Raw genomic sequence first — 15,764 nt, 5'->3', positions numbered from 1 at the left:
AAATGAGATTGCCTATGAGTTGACAATTGTTGAAGTTGTATGTTCAGCACATGAGAGCTCACGGTACTATTCTATATAATTTTGTATATGTTTGAAATTTCCACAGTTAAAGGTTTTTAGTTTTTTCACGAATCACCTAAAACTATTTTCATGAATCGCCTAAAACACAATTTGAGAAATACAATCTCTGTCTTCCCCAATTCATTGCTATTGCCCTCTAATCCAGAGGTTGTACATCTGTGGCCTGTGGGCCAAATTTTTTCTGAAGCTTCCTCCCTTACCTGAAGATGACTTTGTTTGCCATTTTAGAGAAGATATAGAAGATGGCATCTCCTTCAGTATATGCAGTCACCCTATTTTCTCTTTTTTCTGTTCCAGTAAAAACCAACCAACCAAACAAACAAACAAGCAAACAAACTGTCCTTTTTTCCATTTCAGGATTGTCCTACCACTAGTGTTATAGATGTCATTGGCCCCATCTTCTCAGAAACTTAATTTATTTACTTTACCTTATTTATGGTGTATGTAACTACTTTCTTTCAACTGTATCCTGCCCATTGGCTTTGAAGCATAATCAAGTGTCTTGCATTAATTAAAACCCCCAGCCCCCCCCCACCACCACCCCCACACCCACGTCCCCACCACCACACCAATGAAAACCCCCATTTGAGCACTCATATCCTTCACAATACTACTGACAGATTTCTTAGAAGTTGTGTCAACATTTGCTGTCTTCATTTCTTTTACTCCTATTCATGCCTCTTTTACCTCATCTGAATTCCAAATCTATAATCTACAAAAACAGCTCTTAAGGTGATCAATAAATTCCACATTCTTAAGTACAATCCAATACAATTTTATCCACTCAGAGCATCAGAATCAATGGCTACACCTTTTATGAAATACTATTATCATTCTAGGTTTTTGTGATCTAAATCTCTCCTGATTTTACTCTTGTCTCTTTAGTTACTGTTCTATACTCTTTAAACATTCATTTTTCACCATCCATCACCACAGACTCTGTTGAAGGGCCACACTGATTTTCTCACTTAATTTTTCGCTCCCTAGATAATTTCTTTCACTCCCAGAACTTCAGTTAGGACCCAGAGTCAGATGGCTCACCAATTTGTATCCTCAGCATAAACCTCTCTCCTAGATCAGGAATTGTACATCTAGCTGTTCACCTGACATCTCCTGTATGTTTCAACTTCATGTCTTACTCAACATGCATAAAGTCAAACTCAAAATAATCCCTGCATAATCTGATGAACTCTAGTGTCTCCTAATACAACGATTAATTCCTCCATTTTTTTCTGTTCCACATATTTGAAACCAAAGCATCATCACCGCCACACTTTTTATTCCTCACTCCACATATGCAATCCGCCACTAAATTCTGTTGGTCGAATCTCTTAAACATGTTTACAATCAGAACATTCCTCTCCATCTACCTCACTGCCATTTTTCTCAATGTTACAGGTATCTCTCACCTAGTTTCTGTCATTGTCCTCTAACTGATCTACACTATCATCTGCGTTCTCCTCCAATCTATTCTCTATACTGTAGCCACAATAAACTTTTTAAAATGCAAAACAAAACAAAAATAAATACAAACTACTTTTCAATTAGTTTCCACCGTGTTTAGGACAAAAATAAAACTTGAGCAGCTTAATCAATTTCTCTAGACTCATCTTGAACTGCGTCCCTTTGATAAAATCCTTAATGCCTTTCATAATTCCCCCAGTCACAGTATCGTCCTCCTAGCACTGAGGGTTTGCACATTCTCTTCTCTGTAAAGCTTGCTCCCCACCTTCACCTGGTTTGTGCCTGCTCAATCATCACTTCTCCAGGAAACTGTTCTTTATTTTTCTATTATGCCCTCTCATACTGAAGAGATTTCCGCTTCTCACTGCTGGCAATTTGACATTTGTTTGCTTATTTGATTAACGTCTGTCTCCTCCCATTGGACTTCCTGATACCTGGGGGCAGAGTCATGTCTGTATTGCATACCACAGCATCCCTCATGCCTAGCACTGTCAACACTTAAAAACATTTGGATAAAGACTAAATATAATAATATAAGAAGAGCCAGCATTCAAGTTTAAGAACATACTATGCTATAAAAACATATACATCGATCAGTGGAAGAGAATAGTAAACCCAGGAATAAACCCACACATCTATGATCAATTAATTTATGACAATGCAGCCAAGAATATTCAATGTGGAAAAGACAGCTTTTTTTCAATAAATGGTGTTGGGAAACTTGAATAGTAAAAGAATGAAACTGAAACCCACACAAAAATCAACACAAGATGAATTAAATACTTGAACATAAGATCGAAAACCATAAAACTTGTAGATGAAAATATAGGAATAAAAATTGGTTTTGGCAATGATTTTTTTTTTTTAAGTGGACACCAAAAGCAAAGGCAACAAAAGGAAAAATCAACAAGTGGGACTACATCAAACTATAAAACTTCTGCACAGCAAAGAAAATCATCAACAAAATGGAGAGGCAACCTATTAAATGGGAGAAAATATTTGCAAATCACATATCTGATAGGGGGTTAATATTCAAAATATATAAAGAACTCATATAATTCAATAACAAAACAGGAAACAATCTGATTAAAAAATGTACAAAGGAACTGAATAGATTTATTTCAAAGAAGACATACAAATGGCTAACAAATATATGAAAAGGTGCTCAACATCACTAATTATCATGGAAATGCAAATCAAAACCACAATGAGATATCACCTCATACTTGTTAGAATGGCTAGTATCAAAAAGACAAGATATAACATGCATTGGTGAGGATGTGGAGAAAATGCAGCACTTGTGCACTGTTGTGGGAATATAAATTAGTACAGCTGCTACGGAAAAACAATATGGAAGTTTCTCAAAAATTTAAAAACAGAACTACCATATGATCCAGGAATTCCACGTCTGGGTGCATATCTGAAGGAAATGAAATTACTATCTCAAAAATATCTGCATCCCCATATTCATTGCAGCATTATTTATAATAGCCAAGATATGGAAACAACCTAAGTTTCCATCAATGCATAAATGGATAAAGAAAATGTTCTAATATTCAATGAAAAATTTTTCAGCCATAAAAAAGGAAATCCTGCCATTGAAGACAGCATGGATCGACCTTGAAGGCATTATGCTAAGTGAAATAAGTAAGATGCAGAGAGACAAATACTGTATGATCTCACCTCTATGCGGAATCTAAAACCACAAAATAAAACTGAACTCACAGATACAAAGGACAGATTGGTGGTTGCCAGAGGTAGGAGCTGGGAGGTTGGGAAAATGGGTAAAGGCAGCCAAAAGGTACAGACTTCCAGTTATAAGAGAAATAATTTTGGGGATCTAATGTACAGCATGGTGACTAAAGGTAAAAGTCCCCTAAGGCTTCTGTTGTAATCTGGGAAATTAAAGCCACATTGTACTCTTAATAACTACAAATTTTAAAATGCATCTAAACCTTACAATCTGAAGCACTGTGGAATCCAGTAGCATTCAAATTAAGCAAACCTCGATTACAATAACCCAAGGCTTAATTCAGAGAACTTTCTTGCAATAACTCAAAAGCTCCTAACCTAACTGGAAACATTGTCAAGTGAAAAACGAATAAGAAGCAAACACCAAACTGTTTATTATATTTCTACCCTCATCCACAGCCTCGGAGGACTAACTCACACACAGAAACAAAATATTATGAAAAGAGGAAAGAACTCTTCAGATAGGCCCCCAGAGAATAGGGGAGAGGATTTAGACAGACACTGTAGTGTGAGCAGACATGGGAGGAGAATAAATCAAATGATGACAGAAAGGAAACAGGAAGTGGTCCCAACTGCCTCTGGTTTCTCAGCATTTTCATATTTAGATGCACTTCAATTTGTATTTTTATATACATCATAAATATTTGCACTTTATGTGCATTTGCTTACACAACTAGCTTGTAAACTTGAAGATCTCACAAGGATGTAAGAGGGAAATGGCACAAGTAAGAAGTGAGAAAAGATAAAAAGAATAAAGGGGAAAAAGATGTGTCATTGTACGGGGACTTGACAGGGCTTTTGAAGGGCAACTGACTCATCTGAGTGAAGTATCTACCCTTTAGCTCTATGCCAGGCTTTACATTTTTGGTCACTCCGTGGTGAAGGATTTTTGTCCAATTCTGTCTTGCTCTTTTCTATTTTGCTCTCTTTTGTACCCAAATAGGCGATACCAAAATCATTTCCCTAACACTGAGGCTATTGGTTTTCATCTGATACAGCTAAGGAGAAGCAATGCTATAAGACTAGGAATTTTCCAACCACACAGGATACAAACATGGCTTCTGTCTCTCCATTGATTTGCAATTTTTAGTGGCTAAAACATGGGTCTTTTGGGTTGCCTTTTATCTTAAGAAACACACCTTCCTTAAAGGCAAAGCCACTTTTTTTTTCTTTTTTTTTTTTTTTGATAAAAGACTACCTCTTCTCTACTGCTGTCTTCATGTTGAAGACATACCCTAATTCACATAGGATATGTATCTTATTTCCTATAGGGTACATTAACCCATGTTGCCAGTTCTCGACAGAGTAAACGTTAGGTCCTCAGATATGTAATAGTATAGTTTACACATCTAGGCAGAAGATATTAGGCAACTATAGAAAGAGAGGGAGCAAGACACATTTTCAGTAAGAAGTGAGAAACAGAGTTCACTCATTACTATATTACTATTTTTAATGAAAACTACCATTTACCAAACTCTTATCCTTTGGCAGCAACTATGCTAAGTGCTTTATACAAGTTATCTCATTTAATCATCAAAATAATGGCATATATGGAGGTAGTATAATTATCTATATTTTTATATTTGTTACATAAGAAAACAAAAGCTTAGAGACTTAAAATAACTTGGCAAAGATTTTACATATATATATGTAAAATATATATATATATATATATATATATATATATATATATATATATATATATATATATGATGACAAAGCCAACATCCAAAGCCAACATTCAAATCTGGACTACTACTCCAAAGTTGTGTAGCTAAACATTATTTTATATAGCTCTCCTTATTTCTCTTCATTCAACCCCATCCTACCCCCTCCCCAACTAAACTCAAGTTTTGTTTTGTTTTGTTTTTGTTTTTTTCCTAGAAAACAGCAATGGGATTAGGGCATTGTAAGGTGGTTGTGGAGGAATTCCTGTTCTATGGGTGGAATGTTCCAATACCATGGTCTTATTTCTTGATAAGAAATGGAGAGGAGGCCACAAAATTCAATAACCTAGAAGAAATGGACATGTTCTTAGAAACATATAGCCTTCCTAGGCTGAATCACAAAGAATTGGAAAATTTAAACGGACTGATCAACAGTAAGGAAAATGACTCAAGGAAATGGAGTCATATGAAACCTTCCCAAAAGCAAAAGTCCAGGACCAGATGGCTTCATGAGTGAATTCTACCAAACATTCAAAGATTATTTAATACCTGTCCTCCTCAAATTCTTCCATAATATGAAGAACAGATAATACTCCCTAACTCATTTTATGAGGCCAATATTACCCTGATACCAAAACCTGGTAAAGATAACACAAAACAAGAAAATTACAGAACAATATCTCTGATGAATACAGATCCCAAAATCCTAAACAAAATTCTAGCAAATCAAATGCAACAATGCATTAAAAAAATTATACATCACGACCAAGTGGGGTTCATCCCCGGGGCACAAGGATGGCTCAACATATGCAAATCCATCAATATGATACACCACATATACAAAATAAAGGACAAAAATCAATGCACAAAAATCTATTGCATTCCTATATACTAACAATGAAACCTCAGAAAAAGAAGTAATAAAAAAAACAACTCCTTTTGCAATTGTAACAAAAAGAATAAAATACCTAGGAATAAACTTAACCAAGGATGTGACAGATCTATACACTGAAAACTGTAAGACATTTTTAAAAGAAACTGAAGAAGACACAAAGAAATGGAAAAGCATTTCATGTTCATGGATTGGAAGAATCAACATAATTAAAATGGCCATATTACCTAAAGCAATATACAGATTTAATACATCCCTATCAAAATCCCTACGACTTTGTTTTTTAAAGAAATAGAACAAAAAAATCATCAGATTTGTATGGAACCACAAAAGACCATGAATAGCCAAAGCAGTCCTAAGAAAAAAGAGCAATGCTGGAGGTATCACACTCCCCAACTTCAGCTTGTACTACAGAGCAACAATATTAAAAACAGTGTCTTATTGGCAGAAAAACAGATACATAGACCAATGGAATAGAATCGAGAACCCAGAAATAAACCCATATAAATATGGACAGATAATTTTTGACAAAGAAGCCAAAAACATACAATGGAGAAATGACAGCCTCTTCAATAAATGGTGTTGGGAGAATTGGAAAGCCACCTGCAAAGAATGAAATTAGACTGCTATCTGTCACCATGTACCAAAATTAATTCAAAATGGATCAAAGACCTAAACATAAGACCTGAAACAATAAAACGCATAGAAGAAAACATAGGTACTAAACTTATGGTCTTTGGGTTCAAAGAGCATTTTATGAATTTGACTTCAAAGGCAAGGGAAGTAAAAGCTAAAATAAATGAATGGGACTATATCAAACTTAAAAGCTTCTGCACAGCAAGAGAAACCATTGACAAAATAAAGAGGCAACCAACCAAATGAGAGAAGAGTTTTGCACACAACGCCTCCAATAAGGGGCTAATATCCAAAATATATAAGAAACTCATACAACTCAACAACAAAAAAACAAACAATCCAATTAAAAAATGGGCAGAGGACCTGAATAGACATTTCTCCAAAGAAGACATACAGATGGCCAATAGACTTATAGAAAGATGCTCAACATCACTAATCATCAGAGAAATGCAAATATAAACCACAATGAGCTATCACCTCACACCAGTGAGAATGGCTATCATCAACAAGACAGATAATAACAAGTGTTGGAGAGGCTGTGGAGAAAAAGGAACCCTCATACACTGTTAGTGGGAATGCAGATTGGTGCAGCTGCTATGGAAGGCAGTGTGGACGTTTCTCAAAAAATTAAAAATAGAATTACCAAATGACCCAAATCCTTCTCCTGGGTTTCTACCCAAAAAATCTGAAAACATTCATCTGTAAAGATACATGTTGTCCGATGTTCACTGCAGCTTTATTTACGGTGGCCAAGACATAGAAACAACCAAAGTGTCCTTTGATAGATGATTGGATAAAGAAATTGTGGTATATATACACAATGGAATACTATTCAGCGGTAAGAAAAAATGAAATAGTGCCATTTGCGACAACACGGATGGATCTTGAGACTATAATGCTAGATGAAATAAGTCAGACGGAAAAAGTCGAGAACCATATGATTTCACTGCTATGTGGTATATAAAACTGAAAACAACAAAGGAACAAGAGAAACAAATGAAGAAACAAAAACTCATAGACGCAGACAATAGTATAGTGGTTACTAGAAGGTAGGGGTGGGAGGAGGGTGGTAGATGAGGGTAAAAGGGATCAAATATATGGTGATGGAAGGAGAACTGACTCTGGGTGGTGAACACACAATGTGATATATATATGATGTATTACAGAATTGTACACCTGAAATCTATGTAACTTTACTAACACTTGTCACCCCAATAAACGTTAATTAAAAAAAGAAAAAGAAATGGAGAGAAGGTAATAAATCCAGACCTGCTTGCCCTGGGCAGCTCTATGATTAGCATAGCCTTCATGAGTTAGTTTTTTGTTTTTTCTTATATTACCAGGCCACTTTGCCCTGAGTTAAAGACACTCCATTCCCTATGCATTTTCCATTTGTTGACTTTTGTTTTCATCCTTTTTCATTACTAGAAATGGAAATCATTTTTCTTAGGACCAAGTAATTTAGGGTAAGCATGATTATCATCATTTTCTGGATGGGCTCAGAGAATTGACATGATAGACCCCAGGTGAAATTCACTTCTACCCAGAAAGGAGCTAGAACTTACACCTAGGATTCCTCCCTCCAAATGTGGGTGTCCCAAGCATGTTTGTGTGAATGCGGCATGTCCAGTGGCCTCTTTGGGACCCTTACCTTTCTTATACTAAATACATACATAGCCACTTACATAAATCCCCCACAAACCTGCTGTACTTCTTTTGCCTCCTGTTTCAGCAAATGGTGCCACCATTCAGGTGTATGTATGAAACACCTGAATATCAATTTCAATTTTTCTCTCTCTGTCACTCATACTACAATTGTCTTATATCAATTCTATTACCCAGTCATATCTGTTTTATGCCCAATGAATAAAATTTATCATTTTATTTCTATTAATATATCTAGCCAAACAACACTCTGTCTCTTCTGGGTACTGGGATTGTCTCCTAACTTTTTTCCACCCTTTGTTTCCCTTGTCCACCTTCACTTCAATCTCATGAAGTCAGAATGATCATTTGTAACACAAATATTATCAGGCTATGAATGTCATGCCATCATTTTATTGAAAATACTTCAATGTCTTCCCATGGTGTTTAGATAAAAATCAAAACCTCCAACGTGGCTGAGAAGGTCTTGCATGATCTGGTCCTTATCGTATCTCCCACTTCATCCCTTAATCTCTGCACCACATTCCTGCTGGCATTTTTCCATTTCCTCAAACACTACAAAGCTCTTCACACAAGCTGCTGCCTTTGTCTGGATCACTCACGAAACGTCCACTTCCAAAATGGCTTTAATGCTTCTTCAGACCTCAACTCAGGTATTACTTTCTCAGACACTTTCTCTGGCCTCTATTACATGCTCTCTCATAAGACCACTGCAACTCTTATCACTTATCACTGTTGCAATTTTACATTTATTGGTGGAATTATTTGATCAATTTCTGCCTCCCTTACCAAGCAATAGCTCTTTCTAGTCAACCTTGTGTACTTAGTATCATGCTGAGCACATGGTTGGCACATAATACATATGTGTTATGCTTACCATTTGTCTGAATGAGAAGGTTGTAAATTTTAGTCTGAATGCCCTCTGGAAACAAAGTAAAGCTGCACTCATACTTCCCACTGAGTGAGGGCGACATGTTTCTTAAGTGCAGAGTCCATCTTGACACATTCCCAGGAGTTTCTGTGAAAGCCACCAGTGACGTACAGGGAACCCCATTGGCACAATGGAAGCCATGCTGGGGATGATAAAGGGCAATGAGGTCCACCTTGTGGGTGACCTTGGACCATTGCATTTGCACCAAGGAGCCTTTCTTCTGTGTTTGGCAGGTCAGGGTGACATCAGAGCCAGGTAAAGCATAAATGTCCTCTCCTGCATTGAATGCTTCTTCCCATACTCCTGAAAAAGGAAGAACATGAACCATCAGCATGCATAATTCACATGGAATGACTCTTAATTATAAACCTCGGTCACTGTGGTGAGGTGAGGGAGCAACTGAAGACTTTTCTCTGTGGCTGCCTTAGGGGTTGGAGAGAGCTTGCGTGTGATACAGAGAGAGAAACATGAGACTCAACACATATGAGGAGGCATTTACTTAAGTACACTAGAGGAATTTACTGACTTCTGAATTTTTATTTCTTTGTCAGTTGGTCTATCCAAAAAATAATTTAAGATCTCTGACAACCTGTGAACAAAATGAAGACTACTTAAAATTGAAACTCATCAGCAAACTTATTATGGCAACTATTCTTACATTTAATACAATTGGCTTTTTCGTTATGAATCAACAGCTGCATATAATACTCAAGTGGTATTGTCTAAAACTGCAAAAATATTTATAAACTGTGTATAGCGGTTTCTAAAAATACATGTTTACAAGAAGCTTTTACATATGTTGTCTTATTTAATCCTTCTCACGTACCAAAGAGTGATGTTAACACTGTCAAGGAGGAAACTGAGGCACAGATTAAGTGAGTTGATCAAAGTCACACTTCAGTAAAAGAACATGAATTTGGCTGTTTACATTCTGTGCTCTTTCTATAACCTCATAACCTCCAAACTGCTTCCCAATTCGGTTGAGAAGGGTAAGAAATTTGATATTCAATATATGAGGATTGAAAGGGCGTTCATCTCCATGTATTTAGGGTTCCTGAAGGGAGGAAGGGAGAAAATACCTCCTGTAAAGACGCCACTAAAGATAAACCATTGGTCAGCATCATCTTTAATCAGTGCTCTGATTTATAAAAGGAGATTCTCTCCCATTAGCTCTCCGACCAAATGATACAGGCACTTAAAATATGCCAAGCATTGAGTCTTTGACATACCTTCAGTAGTGTAGGACTCCGTTTTAGAATTAACTTGTAATACTTTTACAGGACTGATACATTATTGGGACAAGTTCCACAGAAGCTCACAAACGGAAAAGATAAAAAGATGACAAACAACTGAGAAGAAACAAGGTTCTCAAAGGTACTTGACAAACGGGAATTATTACACTTTTATGGATGCAAAAGTTTGGGTAGGCAGAGTTTAGTACAGTTTAATGTCGCTCCCTGCGAGCTCTGCTTTGCCTGATAATATGCCTCTGATCCTATCTACAGCATTGTATTCCAAAGTCTCCTTTGATTTAGAAATTCTCCTTAAATTCTTAGCCGCTATATCTGAAAAGCACAGTTATTTCTTAAGACCCTCAGGGTTACTATAATGCCCTCATGCTGTGGGATACAAAACTAATCTTTCTTTCTGTTATTTTTAAATAGGCCTTTTAGGCACTGGATCCCACTGTCATAAGGACCCCTGTTTGTCTCCCAGTTCTACACCTACATATGCCTCATTAAAATTCAATGTATGTTCAACTCCCAAAGACATTAGTATTAGGAAGAGAAATGCTTATTATATCCAAAAGGAAAAAAAAAAAGGATACTTGAAAGAGAGAAAAAATTGAGCAAGGATCTCTGAGCACTGATGGCTTTGTGATTTATTTATTTTTTTGTTAGTATTCCAGAGTTGTTTTGACTATCGTTTGGAGAGCATTTCATTTCCAAGAAGCAAAATTTCCCAATTACTCTGGAGATCTTCTTAGGAAGGAAATGGGTGAAAATGTCTCTGAGCAGTGGCACAAACCACCCATTCCCTTCTTGGTTTTAGTGTTCATTAGTAATCATTTCTAGACTCTAACAGCCCTCCCATAGCTGCCTCTTAAATACATAACTGAAAATCTTAGTAACGATATGCCTTTGGTGCTCAATTTCAGCAGCAGTCACAGGTATTTTAAATGAACAGAGGCCCCACTTGCCCCTAAAGCAGCCGATTTGACAAGAAAGGACAACTGGAAGACTTACCCCTAACAAAATGTATCTGGATGATGGAATAGACAGCACAGTATGTCCATTTTTTCTCCATCATCTCCTGAAGGCCTTACACCAGCATTTCCATCATGATCACTGAAGTCAATTGATGGCTTTAACTAAGCAAACCCCAGCCACGCTGTTCGTGCTAAACAACTCTGATTATACCACATGCCTGGGTCTGTTTATCACTTGGCCAGACCCCAGGAAATGAAACGTAGACAGGAAAGTAATGTGGTTCAGAGCTCAGTACAACCTTCAACAGAACAATGTTGAAATTGTTCTCTGAAATCTTGTGTATCACCTTTGTTCAAAAACTTTTCAGCATCCAAAGATTCTCTCTTTCAGGATCTTTGTGTCAATCAAGCTGCTTCTAAATTCCAAACAAAGGAAATCATGCAGAGCAGTTCATAATGTGCTTTTTATACATTTCTTTTCAAGAGCACAAAGTCATTTAACAAATGTGAGCTTAGTGTCTTTCATAATAGTTTTTCTATTCAATTTTAAAATGTTTTCTTTCCAGAATTGCTCCAGGGTGAAAGAACAAAGAATTAACACAATTTAATTTTAATAAAATCTGAAAACTAACAGAGGGGAGAATCAGCTATCCGACCAAATTTTATTGTCTCCCCTTTTGCAGGGAGACCTGCTTTTCCTTGGGGTGGAGATGTGAGGGCTCCTTTTCAACCCCTTGCCTGGGATAGGCTGGAAGTTAGGCAGGGAAGTCTCCCACCCTGTTGGCTGGAGGTCTTTTTTGCTGATGGCAGATGAGCTTCTGCCTCAGCCGAAAACCATATCGAGCAAGGCTGAAACAATCAGAATCCAAAGGCAGAGAATCTCCCACCGCAGCTAGCTCCCAAGCCTGTTACATCCACCCAGTTACTCCACTAACAGAGGAAGTTTGACTCCCGAGACGTGATGACTATCACCTGCCAGAGACGACTGCATTGGCTTTCCAGTTTGTGATAAAATAGACCGTCTTCACCTAGCAACCTCAAGAAAAAGGAGTGTTAGTCGGAGGACTACATCATAAGTTTAATAAACAAAGAATAAAAAATTGGAAATATATGCATCTACACACAACCATATGAACAACTGGTGAAATATTCTGTGACCTTAATCTCGTTATTACGATTTAGCAGCACCCAGCAAAACTGAAGACAAACGAGAAGGCTGAGCTGTGTTCCTGAGGTGATTATTCTTTTGAGTTCAGGGGGAGATAATTTTCCCCAAGTTGTCTTCATCTGTTATGTCATCACGTATCATGATATCATGTTACGTCATCAAGTATATACTGATCTGTCCTATGCAAGGAGTTGGGGGGACTATGGAGGATGCTAAGATAAAAGGCACCACCCCTGTCATTGAGTAGTTTAGAATTTAGCTGGGAGAAGAGAGATTTGCATGTGGTGAAACAGGGTTAACTATCTTCCTGGATGTCCAGACTACCCAGTACGCTACCACTGCAAATATCTGCCAGGACAACTGTCAGACTTGCTCATTACTACTCAGTAAATGATGTTTCCTGCCAGAAGATGGAGTTACCTATTTGCTTGTCCAGGGCTCCCTGAACATTTATTCCCACCCACGCCTCCATCTCCCCGCTAAGTCTCAGACCACTGGAGGTGTTGGGTCAGGTGGTAATGACAGGGGTAATGCAGAGAGGGCAGAGGAGGTCAAGGTCTTTGACCGAAAGGCAGGAGACTTCACTGCTATTGATGCCTTCATCTCTTTCCTGTTCCTCCTAGAAATTCCAGTGATGAAGTATAGAGCCAAACACAGCCCAAGAGATATACACATACTGGGAAGATGCTGACCTGTAGGTTGGTGTCACATTACAAGCCTGGGGAAGACATTTAGTGAGCTCACTCCACTTCTCACAGTAAGAGGAATTTACCTAAGTGGAAACCAATAAAAATCGACACGTGTTGAATTCTCTAAGAACAACACCCTTGCCCTCTTGACACATTTAGAGGTCTTATCGCTTTAAAGTGAAGAAACTCTACAAAAATAAATAAATAAATAAATAAATAAATAAATAAATAAATAAATACCTCAAATTCAGAAAAAATGAAATTGTCATTTATTTTGCAGAGCTAGAGATTCACTTTTAATGGAATCCTTGCCTCTCGCTGGGGTTGGGCTGCCCAAGGCACCCGTTCAGTGGCTGCTGGGCAAATCGGCCCTCTCTGGGTCTTATCCAGGGCCTGGTTCATGGTTCTTATACCTAGCAACCTCTGCAGCCTGCAGTTATCAGATTAGACTAGTTTTCCTTTGGGACTCACACAGGCTCTCAGAGAGGAGTAATTTCAGATACCCACAGAGTATTTATTAATTGAACTCTCCTGCAGCTGCAAGACCCAGGCGACAGCCCCTCCATGGCTGTTTGTATGCAGCAGGTGGCAGCAACACCCCGCAGACCTCACTGCTATCCCAGAGGATGAGAATTTTTTGCTTCCACTGCTTTTCAATCCCAGTAGTATTTTCTAAAGGCCCTTTCAGCATGGGGATAGACATTCTCTATACTTAAAAATAACTCTTCTATGGAAGTCATGTCAATCTCTTCTATTATCCTGCCTGCTCACCAAATCCCAGACGCACAGCATTATTCTGCCTTAGAGTCTGCTGCATATAAAGAGAAAACACAAGCAGTCAGTTTCACACACACAAAGAAATCTTGAACTTCTTGAACTTCAGAGGCAAATTCAATTATTTACAAGGAGAAGCTGGGACACACATTATTTCTAGAGGTGAGCCATAATTGCGTGTTTCGGACAAACTTTTTATATGCTCCATCTAAACACCCTCAACAAGAAAAGGACATTTTCAGAAGCAGGAAGTTGAACAAAATGGTACACTTAACTTTTGTCGTTTTCACAGAGGTTAATAACTCAGATATTACTGATTTGTCTCGGACTCCATTCTTTTACTTGTACAAAAAAAAAATGTGGAGTGTTATACTTTTGTACATGTTTCTTTCCCCAGATGTTTAAAACCCATGACTCTTTCAGCTAATCAAAAAATATTTATTGAGTGCCAACTCTTAAAGGATTGTGAAGAACCGTAGTTCTAGGTAATTTTAAAACACAAATGATAAAACACATCCCTTTTGTGTAAATCCCTAAAGGTTAAATCCCTTTAGGGATTTAACCGTTTTGCTGGGGAGAAAACATCCCTGTGCACCAAGAGAGCTGAGTAACATAATACATAGAACCAAACGAGTAGACAGGACAGGGTTCTAGGAGAGGGGAGACCCCCCGGGGATCAAGTGGGCTAGGAACATCTAGTGTGGAATCTAAACTTAGATTTATGTTATAGAAGTGAGTCTAGCGGAATCCATGAGGTGAATCATCTAAAGCAGAGGAACCGGTAAGAACCAACACTTGGTAGTAGTTAAGTTGAAGGCTAATTCAGTGATTTGGCTGTTATCATTGAGCAGAGACTTTATTGGGTGGGGGCTTGAGGCAGACAAAATCGTCCAAGGAGTCAGCTTAGATTGCGGAAGGGTTTGAATTTTAGGCGATACACTTTTCTTTCCCTTATGTCAGAAAGAATTATAGAATTTTCAACAAAAGAGTAACATATTTAAAAGTAAGATTTTAGAAGGAAGGATGAATGAAGTGGACATGCATAGATTGAATAAAAAGAAGGGCCGAAAAGGGAGGCAGAAGACCTATTAGGGATTTTATATTTCTTTAGGCCCTGAGAATGAGAGCTTGCTGATTGGCAGTGGTTATGACAAAGTGTGATGGGGGCATGGACATTACAAGAAAGGGGAAGTAAGCCTTGTTGTCCAGTTGGACATGGAATCAAAATCTCCTTTGAAGTTTTATGCATCAGAATCAATAGAAAAGAAAACTGTTATAGAGCTGGATTCATGTAGGAAGAACCACTTCACCCAAGGAGCAATTGTCAAAGGATCACTGAACTTTGGGCAGGAAGTGAGGGAGAACCTGCTAGGGTACAGCAAAGAGGCTCTGCCTAACAAAAACCAAGTTCCTCCTTTTGGTTTTCACTCAAATTTTATGAGTTTGAAGAATTACCATTTAATCAAAGAGAAAGTATTTCATGAGGCTTTCAGCATAGCAGTCTGTTTTATCACCATCATTTCCACCATGCTCAAATCCATCTGTTAAAGATGGGTTTTAATTTAATACATTTTTCCAATGACAACATCAATGTCTGCTCATTACCAGAAAACATTTTAAAAGGTTAACAAAGAAAATAAAAATCAGCTGGAAACCTAACCACTCAAAGGAAACCAGTACTTACATTTTGTCTTATGTGTTTCTAAACTTTTACAAAAATATGCATATATGAAGTAAACTGAATTTTACTATTTTTACCACAGGTACTCTAACCTGTGGTTTTTTTTCACTTCATAATATATTGGAGATATATAAACATTACAAAATAAAAACCAG

The 15,764-nt window shown here is 37.6% G+C and overlaps 1 protein-coding gene across 1 annotated transcript in view; it reads right to left on the bottom strand.

Moving 5' to 3' along the window:
* CD96 (CD96 molecule) overlaps positions 1–11,482 on the bottom strand; it is an 89,911-nt gene extending 78,429 nt beyond the window's left edge. The window contains exons 1-2 of the mRNA XM_033091779.1: positions 11,335–11,482; positions 9,035–9,391 (exon numbers count right to left, since the gene is read on the bottom strand). Of these exons, the coding sequence (XP_032947670.1) occupies positions 9,035–9,391; positions 11,335–11,398 (421 nt within the window). The 5' untranslated portion in view covers positions 11,399–11,482. The remainder of the gene's footprint in view (positions 1–9,034; positions 9,392–11,334) is intronic.
* Positions 11,483–15,764: the final 4,282 nt, after the last annotated feature.

The sequence above is a fragment of the Rhinolophus ferrumequinum genome, chromosome 2 (assembly GCF_004115265.2).
Source record: "Rhinolophus ferrumequinum isolate MPI-CBG mRhiFer1 chromosome 2, mRhiFer1_v1.p, whole genome shotgun sequence".
Classification (NCBI taxonomy): Eukaryota; Metazoa; Chordata; class Mammalia; order Chiroptera; family Rhinolophidae; genus Rhinolophus; species Rhinolophus ferrumequinum.
The sequence above is the reverse complement of the archived record's forward strand: the minus strand, read 5'-3'. Positions and strand labels throughout refer to the sequence as shown.